At 35.6% G+C, this 22,612-nt stretch overlaps 1 protein-coding gene across 1 annotated transcript in view; it reads left to right on the top strand.

Moving 5' to 3' along the window:
• The window catches only part of LOC135220476 (A-kinase anchor protein 9-like), a 465,336-nt gene that overhangs the window by 383,856 nt on the left and 58,868 nt on the right, over positions 1–22,612 (top strand). The window contains 5 exon segments of the mRNA XM_064257603.1: positions 1,905–2,055; positions 3,509–3,685; positions 5,048–5,254; positions 14,100–14,282; positions 16,090–16,251. Of these exon segments, the coding sequence (XP_064113673.1) occupies positions 1,905–2,055; positions 3,509–3,685; positions 5,048–5,254; positions 14,100–14,282; positions 16,090–16,251 (880 nt within the window).

Genomic DNA, 22,612 nt, shown 5'->3' with positions numbered 1-22,612 from the left:
TGCTATATGAAGTTCATCCCAACTAGGGTTTTTTCCCAGGATCCCGGACAATTTTTAAGGTTTAATAATCCAGAGACTTTGCACATGTTGGGAAATCCCGGAATAAAATTAAGTGCAAAAATAGTGGCAAATTTGACTGCTGGATGGTTGTTCTATTTATATTTATACATACGTACTGTATATACAGACAATTTCAGTCATTATCTGTATGATAATAATAATAGATGTCTAGATTATGTCACTGGTTTGATATTTGTACAAAATGCTTTATATTTTCAGCGAATTGTATTTTCCCATCAACAGCATCTTGCTAATTGCAAAATTGCAAGTTGCAACACTTTTGCAAGATAAGGCCTGTCAAATAAGGTGTCTGTTCCAGTGTTACCAGTTTATCGCAGTATCTGAATCTATAGAGGACAGTGATATAAAACCGTGACAAAATAATCATGTAGTACAAGATTGCAGATTTTTCAAGAGGAACAGATCCCTTCTTTATCATGTGGAAATGTAGTATTACTGTTTACCTAATGCTTTATTTTGTATATTTGGGATGGTACCACACAAAGCAGTCCCATATAATACGTATATATATATATATATATATATAATTATTGGCACCACAAAGCAAACTACCCATCTAACTACCCTTGAGTCATTGTATTTTAAGCACCTTTCACCTAGTTTAAACTCCAACACCTCGTCATCTCCTCACTCTCTGGCGTGAGGTTTACGTTGTGTGCAGACCGTACCGTTTTTAGTCACTCAGCTCTTTCTTTCTTTATGAATAGGTAGTTTTTTTCTCATTCCCTATTTTAATGTTCTGAGTATATTTTAATTTTATTGTAATTTTTAAGTTTATTTAATTTTGATTATATTTTTTAAGTTTATTTTAATTGTGAATTTCAACTGCAGACTGATGATGTGTTGGTGACAACATGAAAAATTTCTTAATAAAATATATACACACACACACGTACATATGCATTCATATTACATACCTACTCAAATATAAATTCATATCGATTGATCTTTATGCCTAGATTGCCCATGTAACATTAGGTGGAATTAATAAGACAGTCAATCTACAGTAATATTTCTACATACCTAGTAATGTTAAGCACATAAAAAACCTGAAAATGAAACTAGGTATGATGTGCAATTTTAGGCAATTAAAAATCCCGGGAATTCCCAGGATCAGGACTAATTTTATCCCGGAATCCTGGGACAAAGAAAAGGCTCCAAACGACAATCACTAATCCCAACACTGGACAGAGGGGGCGATTAGTATGCCTTCAGAACTTGATGGGGGAAATGTGTTGTCCCTCTATCACATGACTTCATTTTATTTACCCAGGGATTGCTGATTTTAGTTTTTATCTTTTCTGGTAGTATGTCAGTTATAATTGTAATTTTGCAGAGAAACATGCAAAGAAATGTTAGAAAAAACACGTAGTATACCTTACAAAACGTTACTGCATCTCCCCATCTATGTAAATCTTGTAAATATTTTACAATAAAAATACTACAATCAGAATTTGTTTCTGATTTTAGTTCTTATCTGTCAATATGCATAACTTGGTAAAATTAACTAGTGTCTTGGAGAAGAGGCCCTTTGCAGGGTTGTAAAAATTCACTTTCAGCTTCCCATAGAAGGTACAGAAAAATTTTTAGATTTTTTTTCTTACACCATGTGCATTTGCATATCTTCCTCTTTCCATTGATGTTTTTATTTTCTCAAATTGGTCAACCTTAAAATTTGCCCAGTCTGGGGGTGTGTTTAATATGCTATATTTAGCCTGTCCCTTAAGGATTAGGAGAAAACCTGATTAATTGGCTATATCATTGCTTTAGTGTAAGTCATGATTTTGTTCATCAACATATAAATGTTTTCTTTTGAATTTCAGTGAGAGCATTGAGGAAACTAGCAAGCATATTGATACGTTAAATGTTGCTCTTCAGACTGAGCGTAACAACTTTAGTGTAGTTTCAAAAGCATTGAATGATCAGAGGAGTTTAGCAGAAACTACCAAAGCACACCATGCAAAATTGGTAAAGGTAAGTAAGATATGTAGTGCTTTTTTTACTTAAAACATAACCAATTAGATAGCATTTATTTAACAAAAAGTTAAAACATTTTCTATAGTATTGTGAGGTCTTGAATGTCCTTACAGTATCATTGTTGATTTTATCATATTTGACCTTGAGATGCGCAGTATTTATGCCACTGTACATATTAGGTCAGGTGGATGTTTATGCTTCTGGGTGACTCAGTGTTTTAGTTTAAAATTATTTATATTTGTTGCCATGTCAAGATTTTTAAATGAAAACAAGAAAAGTTTTTATTTTTTATTATTTAAGATTCCAAGATTGGAAAAGACAGACAGACTAAGGAGAGAAGAAAATGAAGAATTTAATGTGGCATTCCATGATTAAAGGTTAAAATTCAGGTGGTTTGATTCTTAAACTAATGTATTTAAGAATTTCATTTTGAAGACCCAGAAAGGATATTAGTACACTAAGTAGTTAGAGTGGAGTGTGGCTGGTATATCATTTATCTGGAAAATGTTTAGAGACTAAAGAGTTAAGAATTTACTACACAATATGATGTGTATGTTTATTCATAAAACAGAAATACTAGACCGTGTCGCATCATTGAGAACAATAAGCCTGATACCTTCTAGAACCATCCATTTCTGATAAGAAGACATAGCATATACATACAGTAAACCCTCAAAGATCTGGATTTCATGATAAACTGAACACATTTTCTTGTATTTCTTTTTTAGAGAAAATGAGATTGGCAAAAGATGCAACTAACTTTTAAAATGCTAGATTTAAAAGCAATTCATTATATTTTGGGTACATTATATTTTATGTACTAGAAGTGGGTAAATTTTAGAATTTGTCAGGCAATGTTGTTTGAGATTGCAGTAGTAATATGATTATAGACATATTTTTATTTTGTTTGTTCTTAGCAATTCTGAACCCCCATCTCTATTGGAATTTTATTAGTTTTAGGGGTGGCCACCACCTTTCCAACCCCCCCCCCCCCCCCCAAACAAAATAGACCTCAACTCTAAAAGGATTCAGCATTTTTTAAGAGAGCACACTATAATTATTACATTTAATATAATTCACATAAATATGTACCCAAAGTATAGAAACAGCCAAAAAAACCCGTTTGAAGCCCTGAGGCTGTTCGTGTTTTAAAAAACTAGCAGAGATTCTGAGAGATGCTAAATGTAAGTTTAGTGTTCATAAAAAAATCATATGTTTAAAGTACATTGGACCCCCAATATGGGGATGTGTACTAGGTCCCCTGTGAATAGTTAAAACTTGCAAATACTTAGAACCCACTCTAAAAACTCTTATAACTGCCTATCTTGTTGCATACCTAAATAGTGAAAATTTAAGGCAGTCTTCATTCCCTTACATTGATCTAGGAAGGTTTGCTTTATGTGAAATCTTGAGTATGGTTAAATTCATAAATGTAAATTTTATGTTATAGGATCTCCAGAATTCTCTCAAAGAGGAGCGGGATAAAAATGAAAAAATTACCAAGCAGCTGCAAGAAAACAAATTAAATAAGAGAAGAGGGCTATCAGGTAGTGAAGAATCTGTCAAAGGTATCACAAAATCAGCACTTAGGAGTACAAATAGCCGCTCCAATCTTGATGATCTGCAGGTATGTCACCGTTATTGTGCACCAATGTCATGTAGCTGATGTATGTTGGAGCGGGAGATTAATTTTCAACAGGATTTCCATGTCCAAGCTAATTTTACAGGTTTTCTTCTTCTTTTTTGTAGCGAATAGCACAAATTTTCAACTACGTTATATGTAATCTGTCAGGTAAGTAGTAAGTTGCACTTAATGTAGGTTAGGGTAATGCAAAGGAGGCTGCTGAGAAATATGGTGGAATTTTTCACTTCTCAGTTTATGGATTTATGTGGGTTTTATCATTTTTATTTTTCTTGTGCCTTTTTTTTTAAAGTAAAGTTAATTCTTAGTTGTTTTATTTAAATTTTTTTTTATTTTATTTTACTGTCATTTATAGTATTATTTATGAGTATGTTTTAATTTTACAGATTGATGATGCACTGAGATGTGTGAAAAATTTCTTTGTTATAAACCATGGATTTTATGATGTTTTTGATGGACCCTGCTGATTACTGATCATATATATATATATATATATAGATATATATATATATATATATATATATATTATATTATATATATATATATATATAGTATTATATTGGTACTATATATAATATTTAATGTAGATTATATATATAGATATATATATATATATATATATATATATATATATATATATATATGTATATATATATATTGTATATGGATATTCTATATATCTGTATAGATATATTTATTAATATATATATATATATATATAATATATAGTATATGATATAATATAATAATTAATTATATTATATATTTAGGATTTATATTATATATATATATATATCATATATATATATTATATATATATATATAATTAATTATTATATATTAATTATTTATATATAATATTATGTATATATATATATTATATTATATATATATATGTAGTATTATATATATATATATATATATATATATATATATGATATATATATATATATATAAATCAGTTATATATATATATATATTTATATTTATATATATATAATATATATATATATATATATCTATATAATGTAGGAGTTATTAAATTGAAGATATGTAGGTTCAGGTCTCTTCTTAACACCGTCATAATTATATAACACAGTAATTTTTTTATATTATTGAAAGTCTGGAAGCTATTTGTAAAGAAACAAACTCGATTGCACTATCATTGAGTTTTGGTAGCATTGCTGATTGAAACATTGGTGTGCTTAGATAGTTTTTTATAAACTGTTGTGAATCTCATTCTTTTAGACTTTGAAAATGAAATAGAGTTTTTAAGGTATTAGAAAGGTTGTTTGTTCCTTAATGTATTTTACATCACACGACTGATAGACATTACTATTTTCCTAGACACGTCTAGCTATTGAGCAAGAACGAGTTATAGAACTTCAAAGGAAATATGATGTGGAAAGGGGAAGAGTTGGAAACCTCAGTGAACAGGCTTCAGTTGAAAGGGCCCGGGCTCGAACTGAACTCATGGAAGAGCAGGCAAGATGTGCTGAGCTAAATGCTGTTGTTAAGAACAATCAGCTTGAGAAAGAAAATTTATTAAGAATGGTAAGTGCTGGAGAGAAATGTGATTTACTTATGATTTATTTTTACATATAAATTAATTTTTTTCAGTCCCAACAATATGTTAAAAGATAGTAGATTGTTTAAATCAACTGTTCAAAGATCAGCCTCTTTAGTTTTTTAAGTAAATATATTACATTACTGTAGTATATAGAAGTTTTGTTAGTGTAATTAACTGCAGCACACTTTGTAAAAACTTATTAGCATCTTTGAAAGTGTTATTAGTTTAACATTACAAAAAAGGGTTGCATATCTCATGGTACACTACATCAAATATACCTTGAATTATTGTCTTATGTACTGTATTAATCTTTGAAATGATATTACTAATATCATTTCAAAGTCATCTTATACATCAAAAGTTTCATCTTCTTTTGCCGTGTCCACTGAACGAGGAAATATATTTGGTGTTTCTGCACTCTCTGGTAATGAAGTCCATTTCCTTTTGCAGTGCATACAGTATTTTATTTGCAATTTATGTCCACTGATTTTAAATTAACGATTTTTTATGGTGTAGCTGCTGTCCTGTTGTCAAGGAATTAACCTTTCCATGGTCTAACCAGAGCTCCATGCTCCCTCGAATTGGGACCACCTTGATGTGGTGAGGGGGTAAAATTTATTGGGCCTGATTCTGGGGATAGGACTCTCAGCATTACTTTTGGTTTGCCCATGACATGATTAGGGTGGGGATGATTGTATTCTTGTAATACTCTCACTCCTGGCAAGCGTGTTTGGCTTTCATGTGCCACTCTAGTCATGTCGTGCCATACCCTGTGGGGTAAGGTAGGGACGCGGAGACATTTGAGAGTCAGTTCTCACTTGTGCCATTAGCAGAAGAATAAACTTCATGAAAGGCTGATGTCTTTTTAATATTTTCAGGTTTAAAATTTCTCTTCTTTCTTTTATCCTATCCTTTATGACTACTGACTAAGGATTCTAGTACCCCTTAGACCTTTGATGATGATTTGGTACAGATGGCGACCTATGACAAGGCTTAGACATGAATGACAAAGCTTGGCATGAACTTGACCGGGGGTATGGAATGCCCCAGTGGTGGTGGTACTACCTCTCAGGGTAGTCATCACAAATTGAAAACTCACCAGTGTAGGAATGATTTGAAAGTGTAGCATGTAAAGCACATTTCTTTGGAATGTGACTACGAAACACACACTTTCGTTTGGTAGTTAAGGTAAAATGATAGAGATAAGAATGAACTTAGATGAAAAGAAAGGGAAATTGGAAGCATGGATCACTTTTAAAAAACATGAAGCTGCACGTAAAGCCAGCAGCAATATTAATAATATAAAAATTTGTAAATTGATTGTCAAAGGAGCACTGTCTGAAAGACACCTAAAAACATGGGTACAAGTGTCTCAGCCAAATTTGGATGACAATGCCACTTTCGAGAGAACTCCCAAACCTCCAATGTGTATGGTAGAATCAGCCAGGGAGGAAAATTACAATTACTACAAAAAAAGTTTGGCTGTATTGATATGGGTAACAGCTCAAGGTCTGGTAAAGGCAGTCTCCTTATTCATGCCAAATCAAAGACCCAGTCATATATGCTGACACTGAAGAAGTTTGAGAAAGACAACGTAATAAAAGAATTTAGACCACAGACCACACATGAATTTCAGTTATGGAAAAGGAGTAGTATTAAAGATATTTGTGAATTGACGGAAGGTGAAATATTAGAAATTAGTCCAACTTCTGTATGGAAAGTAAGAAAATTTCCAAAGGCAAATATGGTAATTTTAACTTTTGAGGACTCTTAATGTACCATCTTATGTGAATTTTGGAAATAAAAGGGTCAAAGCTAAACCATTTTTATAAAAACCTCTGCAGTTTTATAACTGTTTTCAATTTGGTCATCCATCCAGATTCTGCAAAACAATCAAATTTGTAGTAATTGCTCAGTCCCTGAACATGATCCTTGTTCAAAACATGAAATTGCGCACATTTTCATATATAAAACTCTATGAATTGCCTAATATGAAACGGAGCAAATTTTCCGAGAATGCGAAGTACGCATTTCGGAGATTTATGGTGGAGAATCCGCGCGCGGAGGGAAGGAAAGTTTTTTTTCATAAATTCACCATAAATCGAAATATTGTGCTAGAAACTTCCAATTTGTTGTAAAATGAAGGTAAATGATTGAATATTACTAAAATATAAGAGTTTTAGCTTACAATTGCGTTTTTGACCATTACGGTTGAGTCAAAGTTGACCGAATGTGGTTTTTTTCTATTTATCGTGATTTATATGCAAATATTCCAAAAATGAGAAAAGCTACAATCTTCAATTATTTTTTTTGTATTCTACATGAAATTGCGCACATTTTCATATATAACACTTTATGTAACGGCTAATTTAAAATGGTGCAAACATTACCACAATCGCACGTATGATTTTTTCGGAAGAGTTACCGCGCGGACGTAAAGAAAATGTTATTTTTTTCATAAATTCACCATAAATCGAAATATTGTGCTAGAGACTTCCAATTTGTTACAAAATGAAGGTAAATGATTGAATATTACTAAAATATAAGAGTTTTAGCTTACAATTGCGTTTTTCGACCATTTCGGTAGAGTCAAAATTGACCGAAGGTTGAAAATTTGTCACTTATCATTTTTTATATGAAAATATTTCAAAACTGATAAAAGCTACAACCATGGGTTGTTTTTAGTTGTATTGTGTGCATGAAATTGTGCACATTTCCATATATAAAACTTTATGTAATGGCTAATTTTAAAATGGTGCAAACATTACCACAATCGCATGTATGATTTTTTTCGGAAGAGTTACCGCGCGGACGTAAGGAAAAAGTTTTTTCATAAATTCACCATAAATCAAAATATTGTGCTAGAGACTTCCAATTTGTTGCAAAATTAAGTTAAATAGTTGAATATTACTAAAATATAAGCGTTGTAGCTTACAATTGCGTTTTTCGACCATTTCAGTAGAGTCAAAGTTGACCAAAGGTTGAAATTTTGGCACTTATCGTTATTTATATGGAAATATTTCAAAACTGATAAGAGCTACAATCATGAGTATTTTTTGGTTGTATTCTAAATGAAATTGCGCACATTTCCATATATAATACTTCATGTAACAAATAATTTAAAACGGTGCAAAAATTATGTCAAAGTGACAAAATAATTTTTGAGATGTCACTGATACTTTTTAGTGCGGCAAGAAAGAAATTCGCGCTTGCGCGCCTGCTTAACGATTGTAAACAAAAGAACACCTTGATCCGTGAACTCCCAGCATCCCCCAAGGCGCGTGATTCAAAAGTTTTTGGCTGGTAGGCCTATAAGTATTTTTCCGCGAATTTTGAAAAAAACTTTTTTGAGTCTACGTATGGTACGTCCATTCGGCATACGGGGGACATTTTGACTTGACGTATAATACGTCCATTCGGCATTTAAGGGTTAAGGAAGATGTACCTACTTATATAGACTCCTCTCCAATTCATGATACCTTCCCTCTGTCTGTCCCATCTCTGCAACAAGAAACCCTTAAAGAAATGGAACAAGAACAAACTAGAGGTCCAAAGAGTGTAAGAACTCCTTCATCCTCTCCTCTACCTGCTCAAAGTATGGAGATTTCCAAACCCCATAAAAATGTAACTAGTGAAGCGAACAGCGACGATGCTTCTGCCCCCTGAAGCAACCAAGGAATCAAGTTCCTTGGATAAAAAAAAAATAATAGTTGAAGTCCACTCTCCTCCGTATCAGAAAGCTAATAAGAAACATAGTGGAGCCAATCATAAGCCACATATCTCAAGAGAATCTAAAGAAACTCTATAAAGTCCATAAGGAAAAAAAATATAGTATAAGTTACAGTAAAATTTCCCTTGGCAGATCCTAGCGCTAAAAATTCAATCTGGACATTTTACAATGGAACTGTAAGGGACTAAGAACTCGTTCAGAATTCTAAAAGTATTGCTGTATGAGCACAACCCAGGGGTTGTATGTCTCTAAGAAACTTAAATTAGGGATGCAGTATACAATTCAGGTCTAAACTATGAGATCTATAAGATGAGCCCCTCTGACAGGGATTGTGCCCATGGAGGTGTTGCAATAATTATTACTAAAGCATTGCAACATTTTATTGTTACCCTGAACACACAGCTTCAAGCAGTTGCTATCCAGACTACTTTTGGCCATGAAATCACAATCTGGTCTCTTTACCTTCCCCCAAAATGTAGGTTCACTCAAGGGGACATTCAAGGTTTAATTAATCAACTTCCTCCTTTTTTACTACTTGGCGATTTTAATTCTCACAATCCACTTTGGGGTGGTAATGTTTTAGACGCAGAGGGTAGGATCATTGATGACATTGTTAATAATAATGATCTTGCACTTTTTAATGATGGTACTATGACATATCGTAATATCGATACAGGTGATTCATCTGCTATAGACTTAAGTATTTGCTCTTCTTTCTATCTGGATTTTAATTGGTCTGTAGATGAATTTCTTGCAAAAGTCAGTTAATGCAATCAGCAATTGGGTGGATGAAAACGGCTTTCGATTATCCTCTTCCAAAACTGTGGCAGTTCGTTTTACTTGAAGTACTTGAAAGGAAACTATCCAAAATATTAAGCCGAAAGACACACTAATACCATGTGAGAAGGAGGTGAAATTTTTATGGATGATTTTTTGTTAGAAACTAAAATGGGCTAGTCATACTGACTCCTTGAAAATTAAGGTAAAGAAAGCCCTTAACATTTTAACAGTAGTCTCAGATTTTAACTGGGGTGCTGATCAGAAGTCACTTTTACGGTTATATGACTCGTTATGGAAATCTAAGCTTGAGTATGGTTGCCAAGTCTGCTCTTCAGCAAGTACAAGCAAACTCAAAGAGTTAGATGTAATTCATCTTGCTGGTCTAAGAATATGCTTTGGTGCATTTAAGACATCGCCAATTGAAAGTTTATATGCTGACACTGAAGAGCAGCTCCCTCTAGATTTCTGTTGTGAGGAACTGGGATTACGGTATATGTTCAAATTAAGAGGTTCCCCTGAAAACCCTGCAGCATCCACTCTTGGCTAAAACAACTCTCGTCAGTTTGCAATTGCTAGAGCATCCAAACCTTTTCCTCTGAGAATTAATGCTACAGTTGAGAATGTGTCTGTTAAAAACAAAAAGATTAGGGCAATGCATTGCTCTAAGTTGCCTCCTTAGTTGACCTCAGGACCATCGGTCTGTCAAAAAGCTGCTGTTAAAAAATCGGTTAATGTCAACGAAGTGAAGGCTCGTTTTCTTGATCATGATCAAATACATTCAGGTTCTGTTAAACTATTCACTGATGGATCAAAAACATCAAGTTGTGCTGTTGTTCATGATAATAGTTCATATGTTGGCAGACTATACAATAATGTCTCTATTTTTACAGTTGAATTAACTGCATTAGCCAAATTTCTTGAGATTGTTCCTGCTCTAGGGTAATAATTTCACTCTAAGGTAATAATTTCACTTTATACTCAGATTCTTATAGTGCACTCATGGCCAATATGCAGTAAAACCCTAAGCATCCAATTATTCAATATATTCAAGAATGGTTGTACGTATAGGCTTGCTTCCAAATTCAAATTAGTCAAATTAGTACATTTTCGCTGGGTCCCCACCCACATAGGCATTGTAGGTAATGAACTTGCTGACCATGAAGCAAGAGATGTCATTACTAAAGAAGACATTCTATTCCACCATATTCCTGCTATTGATATGAAATGGACTATTCATTCATATATCAAAAATAAATGGGCTTCTCACCTTCTGGCCAACAAAAAGCACAGGAAGAGCAGACAAAGTATTGAACATTGGCCTTCTGGATTCCAGCAAAATTGTAGGGTAGAAAATTGTATTATGTCGTCTGAGAATTGGCCATACTCAGTCGACCCACCGATTCCTTTTAGATGGGGGGACTGCACTAGTCTGTATACATGTGACTCTCCTCTTACTGTGGTACACACGTTATTACATTGCCATAGATATGCTGCAGCACGGGAAAGACACAGGTTATTTGGCAGTGATATGGCAAAACTGCTTGGTCCTGATGTAGATGTTAATAACATTGTGGCATTCCTTAGAGACGCTAGCGTCTATAATGAAATTTAATATTTTACCTCTTGGTATGTTGCCAAGTATAGTATATACACATGCAGTCCTGTATATAATTATTTTATGTATATTTTTTATTTTTTACTGTTTTACACTAAAGTTCATATGCATATCCTAAATTCAAAGTTATAATTTTGTATGGAGGATATCAGTTTTTACGAAATATATATTTTTACCATAGTTTTAAAATAATTAATTATTTTATTTATTCAATTCATAAATTCACTGACATATATCTCAAAACAAATTCATTATATAGCGCTGAATAATCCTTTGGATTCCAGTGCTTGGCTTCAAGCCTAAATTCCATATTCCATTGACCAGACTAATGTCAAAGAATTCTCTTTTAGGTGTTCTTGTGCCCAGGTATTGTGTTACAATAGTAAACATTATAAAGTGATAGAGTATAAATGGACTCAGGATAACAGAGTACTTTCTGGCATCCTCAGTGAATGCTGAACCCTGTTTACCAACATCAAAACCACAAGAAGAAGAAGTGGCTATGCTCATGTGAGGCATCCGGAGGTAAAGGGGCGACATCGCCAAAACCGGATTTTGAGTAAAATGCGTTCAAAGTTGAACTATCAATACCAGACATTTCTCTTTACTTACTACATCCATGTTTATATGTATTTTACTCATCTTGCCAAGCCATATATGAAAAAAAAAACAATAATGTTGTGTTGGAAAAAAACCATAACACATTAAAATTTGTATACCCCAGTGTGCAAAACAGTTATGAAAATAGAGAAACCCAAATTCTATTTTACATTTTTAAAAACTTCTGTGTTTACCATAAATACAGTGTGAGCCACTTCATTGTAAACCCAAAAACAAATTTTCTATGAGTTTTTATAGATTGGCAGTTTTAACTCACCACACATTGACAGTATTTTTCCCTTGGTTCCCAATGTAAATGGTTCATAGACTATTGTCAAATAATTACTACAAACACTTGCATCCTTGTAATCTTAGGGACTTCGTACTCCACTTCACTATCACTAGATGACCTTTCCACAATGTCAAACCACCAGAATAATGGCAAAAATAGAAGAGAAATCACTTTGTTCCTCCGTGCTGGTGTCGGTCATTTAATACTACCATGCTGGTGTGCTACGCGGGCTGTGGTTGGTTGAGAGCGAAACTATAAACACATCTGGATGAAAGGGAGCTGCCAATTGGCTCGTGCACCATGGCCATGTTCGCCCTTTACTTCCCAGAGGGAGAACATGAAACCAAGAAATACACTTGAAAACCTGTGGACTACACCCCTCTGTTCAATGGATTTAAGGGTTGATATTGCTTGGCCAGTATCAAATCATAGAAAATGGATGTGCTGTCATATTGTTTACATGCGGCCAGAAACAGACCAAGAAGCAATTACTTTTTTCTGGTCGTCAATGTAAAGTGTAATGAAACCAGTGCTCAGTGACTTGAGATCTTCGCTTCCATGATTTCATCACCATGGATCGTGGAAATATATAGTTAAAAGCTAAGTGCATAATTTAAAGTTTCTGGGTTGTTGGGATTAAAATTCAAGAGCTTTTGTCACCTGTCAATTTCTTTGTAAAGCCCCTAGAGGACAAGACAGGGACTACACTATCAAAAGACAGGGTTTGACATAGGGAAATCCTACTTTTGCTAGTCACTATTGAGTCTCAAAACCCTCCCACTTCCCTGATAAAAAGACATTGGATTTTGGTAAGGGATTATACTGAGCAACAGAAAGTAATGGCTTCTTGGTCTGTTTCTGGTCTTATGTAAACAATATGATGGCACTTAGGCCACTTTTTCTTGCAGGTTTTGACATAGGTAACCTGGGTTCAGCATTCGCTGAGGATAAGAGAAAGTGCCCTCTTATCCTGAGTCCATTTATACACTCTATCACGTGTTATAATGCTTATCATTACGATACAGTACCCAGCCAAAAGACCAGCTAAAAGAGAATTCTTTGACATTATTCTGGTCACCATGGAGCTCTGGTTAGACCATGGAAAGAGTAACTCCTTGAGGACTCAACAGCAACTACCAAAAATAGGGTTTTCCTAGATCAAAACCTGTTTTATATGCAATTGCAAGAAATAAATGTGTATTTCATGGATATATGCCTCATAAGTGTGCCTAGAGGACCAGTTTAAAACAAAATGAATATAGCACCTAATAAATAGTTGTTGAAAGAAGCAGCACTAGTTTAAAATTAGTGAGACTCCTTTGCCAAGGTGAGCCCCATCTCACTTTTCAGAGATCTCATTCCTTCACTCTGTTTTCCAACAAGGAAGTCTATATTCAGTGGGCCATACTGAGAGTATTCTCAGTAAAGATAAGCTTGGGAGTGTTGTAAAGGAGATTGATCAGTTCTATCATGAGTACAAGTTGCAATTGATAGTTTATTTCTGTTTGTGATGCAAGACTATAGAAGGCCTAGGCATTTGTCAGTCCAGTTTGGTGCTATTTTAGAGCACTTTGTAATAATTATCTAATCATAAGAGTTGTATGGTTGCATATTTAGAATTTGGGAGTCTGCCTGAATTGCTGATGTAGATGCTAAATTATTTCTAATGAACATCATCTTGTTTAGTCACCATAATTACATCATGTATAAAATCTACAGTTAATGCATCATCACCATGGGTAGTTTGTCAGGGAAGATCAGAAGTTTTCATTAAGCATTCACCTTACATTTAGCAATTTTTATAATTTATAGATGAACCAAGACAAGGAGCGCTTAAGACAACGAGAACTACAGGTGAGAGATCTTGAGAATAAGTTAAGTAAAATGGAGTCTGAACTTCAGGCTCAAGCCACTGCGTGTCAGGTAACATCTCACAAAGTACGTGAAGAAGATGCACAACTTCACATGAGGTACAGCCAGGCCATTCAGAAGCTGGTAAGTGTGATGAGTATTTTGTTATTTTTATGCAGTATACACATTGAAGATGTTATGAGATGTGGCATCTTAAAATTAGATGTTTCATTAATGTATCATATAGTTTTATTCATTTTTGTCTATACCAGCCACAAGATAAGAGATGCAGTCAGTGTATTTTACATAACGTTGGTCAAATCTGCCAGAATTTTTTTTTGTGGGCTTGTGTTATATTCTCATTAGGATTACCTCTGGATTAACCATTAGTGTTATATTCTCATTAGGATTACCTCTGGATTAACCATTAAACAAAATAAGTATGTGCTTAGGACCTCAAGGGAAGAGCAGCCCTACAGAGTTCTTTTCTGTGCCAGATGCACATTGGAACTTGTAAATGTTGCTCCTGAACCAGAATACAAGAATAGTAATAGTAAAATATTAATGTAATTATATGAATATTGAAATTTTTAATATATTTTAATCTTGGAAATGCAAGAAAATTGGAATCTGGCAAGTGCCACATGACCCACATAAAAACCTCAACTTGCTAACTAAGTGTGCCACAACATGTTAACATTGTTTTTTATTTTTAATTACATATACATATGGTGGGGGGGGGGTTGGATTTACTGTAAGCTTTTCAGTGTTTTGGAACTCTTAAAGGTCTTAATCCAGCCCTGAATTGAACTTGTGCTATAACAATAAAGGATCAGTGCCAGCAGCAGTCCAGGAGCTTGCACGGAAACATGGAATATGGTGAACAAACTTCATGTAATTTGTTCATCAGTGAATTATTGCCTGAAAACTGCGCTCAAAAGAAACCCTCAGGACAATTACTTACTGGATAATTGTGTCCTGGACTATTGCATACCGGGACATTTGTCTACTTGGACAATTGCGTACCTGTATTTATGCATAATTTTAAATATACTACTTTTATCTATACTGAATATTTCTTGAATATGTATAAACATATATGTACATTTTTTATGCAGTGCATAAAATTGTTTCATATCTTCAAAAATGTAAAATTTTTATTTTATATTTGCTAACAGTAATATTACTATAAGCCACCCCTTGTAAGAATGACAATTTGTTTTCAGGGATTATACTGATTAATCAGTGATATGAGGTGTATATTGACCTTTGTATTTTTTGGCTGAACGGAAACTTTCCTTTCATGGTCTGTTTTATTTTTCTTTGCCATAGCTTCTTTTTTGAAGGATCAATTAATTTCTAGATGGAAGGGTGATAACATGTTATAGTATTTTGAATTGCCTTATGCCACCCTTCTAAACTGAAGTCATTAACTGTTCAGTCATGAATATTCCATGATGCAGTGGAGAAGGTTGGTTGAATCCTCCCAAGATCGCAGATTTTTTTACAAATTAATTTTGGCAAATGGAAAAGACAGGAGGTAATTGTTGCATTAGGAAATATTTCTGCAATACTCTTTCTTGACCCTGGTTCAAAATCTGTTAGTAATGATGTGGGATAGAGTTAAGAGCAAAGCTACAACAAATTACTATCTATCTCATAACAATTCTCATATGCTAACAGTCACTGCTTATAATTAATATGTAGCTCTGTAATTTGTAGGTTTGTAGTTAACTGGTTTTGTGCTAACAATAATTTTGATTTAAATTCTATAGGTACGCAAATGTCAGGGTATGCTTATGTTTAAGTACATAAAAGTGCGGATGCACAATTACCTGGGGCACAATTGTCCTACTACAATGCCCTTTATAAGAGGGCCTGTAATTGTCCTTTCAGAAAGCTGCGACCTGCATAGTTTTGGTGAATTTCCAGTATGGCTTTTGTTTTACAGGGTGAGGCAGAAGCAGAAATATGTTCACTAAAGCAGAATGTCAGGTCACTGAAAAATGAGATAGAAGAATGTCATCTTAAAGAAATATCTGTACAGGAGGAACTGAAGCGGGAACGCACAGCTATTGACAGACTTGGTCTCCCTGCATTAGCAAGGTCAAATGTAAGTTTGCTTTATCCTGGATTTAACAGTTTTTTTAGTCAGATTGCAATCTTATGTGGAACAAGCCTGCGCTAGATTAATTTTTTCTTTAATTTTTATTAACAGTTACAGAACTTGAACTATAGCACAGTCAAATATGTATGAGATTATGGGAGAACTTGCTGGCAGTATAGTGAGTAGTGAAACATTCAGTCATTGGTTAACCAATTATTTTTCCTAGTTTTGCTGATCGTCATTCTGTGGGTGCTTAGCCTTATCTGCTGTTATTTCGTTGTGAATCATATGCTGCATTTTGTTGTAGTTTTTAATTCTTTCATGATTTCATGTGAGTTTCTAGTCATAACCTAACTGCATGTATCTGTGAATTAGTCCTAAGTTTTGCTGTTACTTTTTCTTTCCAAAACAAAATTGTCAATTTAGTCCTTCTTAATTTTTTAATGGAGTATGTTTTCTCTTGTGCACTTTTTACATCAGTGCTTAAGACTGCTAGTATTTTGCCTGGTGACTTACTATCCTTGAATTTTGTGATTTTGTTTACATGTCATTTGCTAATGATTCCACAGCATAGGTGTGGTGATTTGCTTGGCAAACCATATTGTGTTTATCGTTATCACTGACAGGAAACTGCTCAAATTATATAGTAATTTCTAAGGCAAGGGTTGCAGATCTTCGCTTACCTCCCTTACCTACTGTGAATGGGACATTGACTAGTGGGTATGTTTCTTTTCCAGATGGTATGAGTGGAATTGTAAAGACCTATCTACAAAGATTTTATATGCATCAAGGTTTCACCATGTTTCTGCCTGTCTAGCAATTATTAAAGACAGAATTTCCTTAGATGATCTTTGTAGTGTGAGGGCCCTTTACAACAGCGTACCCATCACTGAACATCATTACTTTCTCTTCTTGCCATAGTTCCCCTCGTACAGTCACATTATAAAGTATTGCATTAATTACCATAACCCTTACCGGACGGGTAGATATATATTGATACGCAGCTCCTCAGGCCAGGTAAACTTTGAGGTCAGCCAATTTATGAAAAAAACATATCAATGGAAAGAGGAAGATATGCAAATGCACATGGTGAAAGAAAAAAATTCTTAAAAAATTTTCCTACCTACCATGAGAAGTTGAAAATAGCTATTTACAACCCCTTGTGGGGACTCTTTTACAAGACAATTGTATATTTTACCAACTTACATATGTTTTTTCTAATAAATTTTTTATTAGAAAAAACATATGTAAGTTGGTAAAATATTACATTTGCAACTGACATACTATCATAAAAGACAAGAACAAAAACTAACAGCATGAAGCTTGTTGACATGCTTTTTGCCCTTGTCTACACTATACCTTGGACCAGCTAAATATGCATATACTGTTTCCCCTAGAATAACTTGAATATGTAGTTGAATTTAATTTATATATTTAATTGATTGAAATATGTAGTTGAATTTAATTTATATATTTAATTGATTGAATTTCATACATTTACACTAATAAAGCAAGTTTATTAGTATTACTAAACTAAAATTATTTCTTACAGAAGAGAGTTTGTTTATAACATAAACAGTTGTTCATACGCGAACAAACCTTCGGTCTTGACATTCGGATAATTTGTAGCGCCTCACTGGATCCGGTTAAATCGCAGATGAAAGCAAAGAATCTTGTGAGATCTGGCAAGAAGTGCATATATCGGGTGAAGAGTGATCAAGGATCACACATCTGCGCCACCCTGTCAGTCATTTCTTAACCCTTAAACGCCGAGTGGACGTATTTTACGTCGACATTTTTTGTCTCTCGGGTGCCGACTGGACGTATTTTACGTCGACATACAAAAGTTTTTTTAAAAATTCGCGGAAAAATACTTATAGGCCTACCAGCCGAAAACTCTTGAATCACGAGCCTTGGGGGATGCTGGGAGTTCACGGATCAAGGTGTTGTTTTGTTTACAATCGTTACGCAGGCGCGCAAGCGCGAATTTCTTTCTTGCCGCACTAAAAAGTATCGGTGACACATCTCGGAAATTATTTCGTCACTTTGACATAATTTTTGTACCATTTTAAATTAGCTGTTACATGGAGTATTATGTATGAAAATGTGTGCATTTTTATGTAGAATACAACAACAAAATACTCATGATTGTAGTTTTTATCAGTTTTGAGATATTTTCATATAAGTAACGATAAGTGCAAAAATTTCAACCTTTGGTCAACTTTGACTACCGAAATGGTCAAAAAATGCAATTGTAAGCTAAAACTCTTTATATTTTAGTAATATTCAATCATTTACCTTCATTTTGCAACAAATTGGAAGTCTTTAGCACAATATTTCGATTTATGGTAAATTTATGAAAACACTTTTTCCTTACGTCCGCGCGGTAACTCTTCCGAAAAAAATCATACGTGTGATTGTGGTTATGTTTGCACCATTTTAAATTAGCCGTTACATAAAGTTTTATATATGAAAATGTGCGCAATTTCATGCACAATACAACTAAAAACAACCCATGGTTGTAGCTTTTATCAGTTTTGAAATATTTTTATATAAAAAATGATAAGTGACAAATTTTCAACCTTCGGTCAACTTTGACTATCGAAATGGTCGAAAAACGCAGTTGTAAGATAAAACTCTTATATTCTAGTAATATACAATCATTTACCTTCATTTTGCAACAAATTGGAAGTCTCTAGCACAATATTTCGATTTATGGTGAATTTATGAAAAAAATAACATTTTCCTTATGTCCGCGCGGTAACTCTTCCGAAAAAATCATACGTGCGATTGTGGTAATGTTTGCACCATTTCAAATTAGCTGTTACATAAATTTTTATATATGAAAATGTGCGCAATTTCATGTGGAATACAACTAAAAATAATTGAAGGTTGTAGCTTTTCTCATTTTTGAAATATTTGCATATAAATCACGATAAATAGAAAAAAAACTACGTTCGGTCAACTTTGACTCTACCGAAATGGTCGAAAAACGCAATTGTAAGTTAAAACTCTTACAGTCTAGTAATATTCAGTCATTTATCTTCATCTTGAAACAAATTTGAAGTCGCTAGCACAATATTTAGATTTATGGTGAATTTTAAAAAAAAAATTTCCTTCCCTCAGTGCGCGGATTCTCCTCCGCAAATCTCCGAAATGCGTAAGTCACATTCTCGGAATATTTGCTCCATTTCATATTAGGCATTTCATAGAGTTTTATATATGAAAATGTGTGCAATTTCATTTAGAATAAAACGAAAAATATTTGAAGGTTGTAGCTTTTGTAATTTCCGAAATAATTGCATATAAAATAAAATAAAAAAATAAATTCGACATTCTGTCAACTTTAACTCGTCAGATATGGTCGAAAACTGCAATTGTAAGCTAATACTCTTACAGTATAGTAATATTCAATCATTTGTCTTCATTTTGAAAGAAATTGGAAGTCTCATGCATCATTTTGTGATAATATTTCTCTGTGTTGCTTTCATCATTTTACAATGTGTGTTATATCAAAATTATCGCAATTTAGTGTACATTACAACAACAAAAAATTCACTCGTTACCTTTAACCGTTTTGTGCATAGCGTGATTTGAATACAATTATATATGAAATTTTGTTTTCGCACTATCATATATCGCATTATTTATTTATGATAATGATAATTTTTTTCATTTCTGATGGTTGCATACCAAACTTCATGCAATGACAAAAAAAGGAGCCAAAAATGAACTCTTAATCTTGAAAACTAAGAGCGCTGTGATTTTTTGAAAAAAATATTTTTTCCGCTTCCGCGCTCACTCTTGAGACCGCCTCGGCACACGGAAGACGATTTTTAATATACCCCTTCGGCGTTTAAGGGTTAACCGCCTGGGTGAGAGTTGCGGTTGACCTCTCTCAGCCTTTACCTGGTTCATTGCCCGTTTCGCTTGTGTTTTAGTGTGTGTGTATGCTGTTATCATGGCTTCTTCTGGTCTATCTTGGCCTCGTCAATGTGTGTGCCCCGGAACTCCAGGTTTTCCATGTTCTCCTTTTTTGGCTTCAGCTGCAACTGATTCCCACGTCACTTGTAGTAGGTGTCGCTCTTAACGTTTGTACAATAACGAATCGCTGCACGAAATGCCATGCATGGCCTAGAGAGCAGTGGAAGTTATTTTATAGTAAGAGAGAGCATTGTTGGGTTCTGACTCTCCCTTCATGGGAGGGTTTTTCTTCTCCCCTTCCTGATGCTTTGCCTCCTGCTGCTATCACACCCCACAGTAGTGTTGTGCCTTTGTCCCCTTCCTTTTCTTCCATCAATTCATCATTGGAAGTATGAAAAGGCCCAGCGCTTTGGGGGACGCTTGGGCTACCAGATTCACTATCCTTGGAGGGTTTGCTGACGCACTTCATGGATGCTCGTTACCCCTCTCCTCATGCTGTCCAGTCCCTCTCCCCTCCTCCTGGCCTCGTCTTCGTGGGTAGCGAAGGTCAGCCATTTTGTATTGCTCCGCCAGTGATGATTGCCGCTTCTTCGAGTCAGAGGGAAGCTGTGGCATCAGCCCCACTGGTGACGTCACAGGGTCAGTCATTTTGTATCCCTCCGCCAGTGGCATCTGCTTCCTGTTCGGATCGAGGGGAAGCCGTGATATCATTGCCGCTTATGACGTCACTCCCAGTTGACTCCACTACGCTGCCTTGCTCGTCTGTGTCATTATCGTTTGCTGCCATGACACCATCTCTGCCATCCAGTTCACTGCATCTCCTTTCCATGTCATGGGACCCTTCTCTTGCTGATCCATCTGAGGCTTTATGCCAGGCAGTTCTTAAGAGATTGGGCTCTGTTTTAGAAGATAAATTGGCTGTAATGTCAGCTGGGAGGACTGGAAGCAAGCGTGTTGCATCGCCCTTGCCTCCTGCGAAGAGATTGTTTAAGGAGCCAGTGCTGTCTTCCTCTCCTTCTCCACCATCTCCTCCGCGTCTGCGTATCAAGCGTTGGAAGGCTAAGGACTTTGCCCTTTCTTCGTCTGTGAGTGAGGAGCAACACGCCCGTGTTCCAGAGAGTGTTAGTGTTGCGGAGACTGTTAGTGGATCTTTCCCTGTGCGATCTGCAGTGGTTGCCTCATCCTCTGCATCAAGTCGTGAGCGTGTTTCAACCTCCCTCATTCGTGCACATGTTGCAGGTGCTACCACTTCTCCTTCTCCAGGGCCTATTCGTCGCCGTAAGGATCTCAAGGCACCTGTCAAGAGGTTAAAGGTTGTGAGCATGGAGTTAGTGCAGCAGGAGTGTTTGCCAGCCCCTCTCCCTGGTACTTCTGGGAGTTCGACTCCGAGGAATTCTCATTCTATCTCGAGTGTCCAAAATTCCTCACCTGCACACGTACGTACATCTGCCACGCCTGTGCCCATTCGTGGCCATGTTAGAGAGTCATCTGTTGGGAGAGTGCGTAGTGATGTCCCTAGTGTTTTGGATGGTTCGTCGAGAGAGTTGGCGCTTGGATCCAGCCCAGACAGGTTAGTTGGTGTTTCGGGCTGTTTGGCTGCTGGTTCTTCCATTAGTTTAAATGAGGAAGGCACTTTAGATAAGCCTACACACCCTTCTTGTCGTCAGTCGCCGTTGCCGGAGCAGGAGGAGGGAGATGCAAGAGTTTTTGTCTTCCTTTACAAAAGTTGTTGACGTCATTTGTGGATTAAACAATTTGGAGAGTAGGACTCAGGCTCAGTCGTCTTACACTCCTTCGTGCTTGGAAGCCTTGCTGGAAGCTACGCAGGATCCCAGGTCATCGTTTCAACTTCCCTTGTTGGGGCACATCCAGTCGGTCTTGCATAAGGTTAACGCCTCTGTTTCAGATCGCTTCGCTCTAGGGGCTCTGCCAAGTTGCTACCCCCGCCTCTCACGAGGCATAGGAAGTAGTATGCTACGAACTCTGTTTTTCTGATGTCGCGTCATCTTAACCCGGACATCATTCATCTGAAGCCAGGATTGACTTTGGAGCAGGTGAGGTCAGTGGCTCCATCCTTGTCTCCACAGGATGGCTCAGCGTTGGAATCTACGGCAGCCTCCATGTTGCATAACGGTTTCTTGGCTAGATTTCTGGTCTACGGTCATTGCCAAGATAGCTTCTGACAGGACCCCAGAGGGGTTTGGTGAGTGCTTCTTCTCCTGCCAGTTTGTTGCAGTCCGAAGGCAAGGCGTTTTCATATATGGCTCACCCCAGTGTTAATTTATGGGCTAACCTTCTCCTGATTAGAAGAGATGTGGGTTTATCCAGGATGGAAAGATCGGTTGACCCTGAGTCCTTGCTAGCATTGAGGAATGATCTGTTGGAGTCTCAATTTCTGTTCCCTCGGACCGAGTTGGAGGATGCGATAGACCGCCGCTGGGAG

This window comes from Macrobrachium nipponense, chromosome 2 (assembly GCF_015104395.2).
Source record: "Macrobrachium nipponense isolate FS-2020 chromosome 2, ASM1510439v2, whole genome shotgun sequence".
Taxonomy (NCBI): Eukaryota; Metazoa; Arthropoda; class Malacostraca; order Decapoda; family Palaemonidae; genus Macrobrachium; species Macrobrachium nipponense.
The sequence above is the reverse complement of the archived record's forward strand: the minus strand, read 5'-3'. Positions and strand labels throughout refer to the sequence as shown.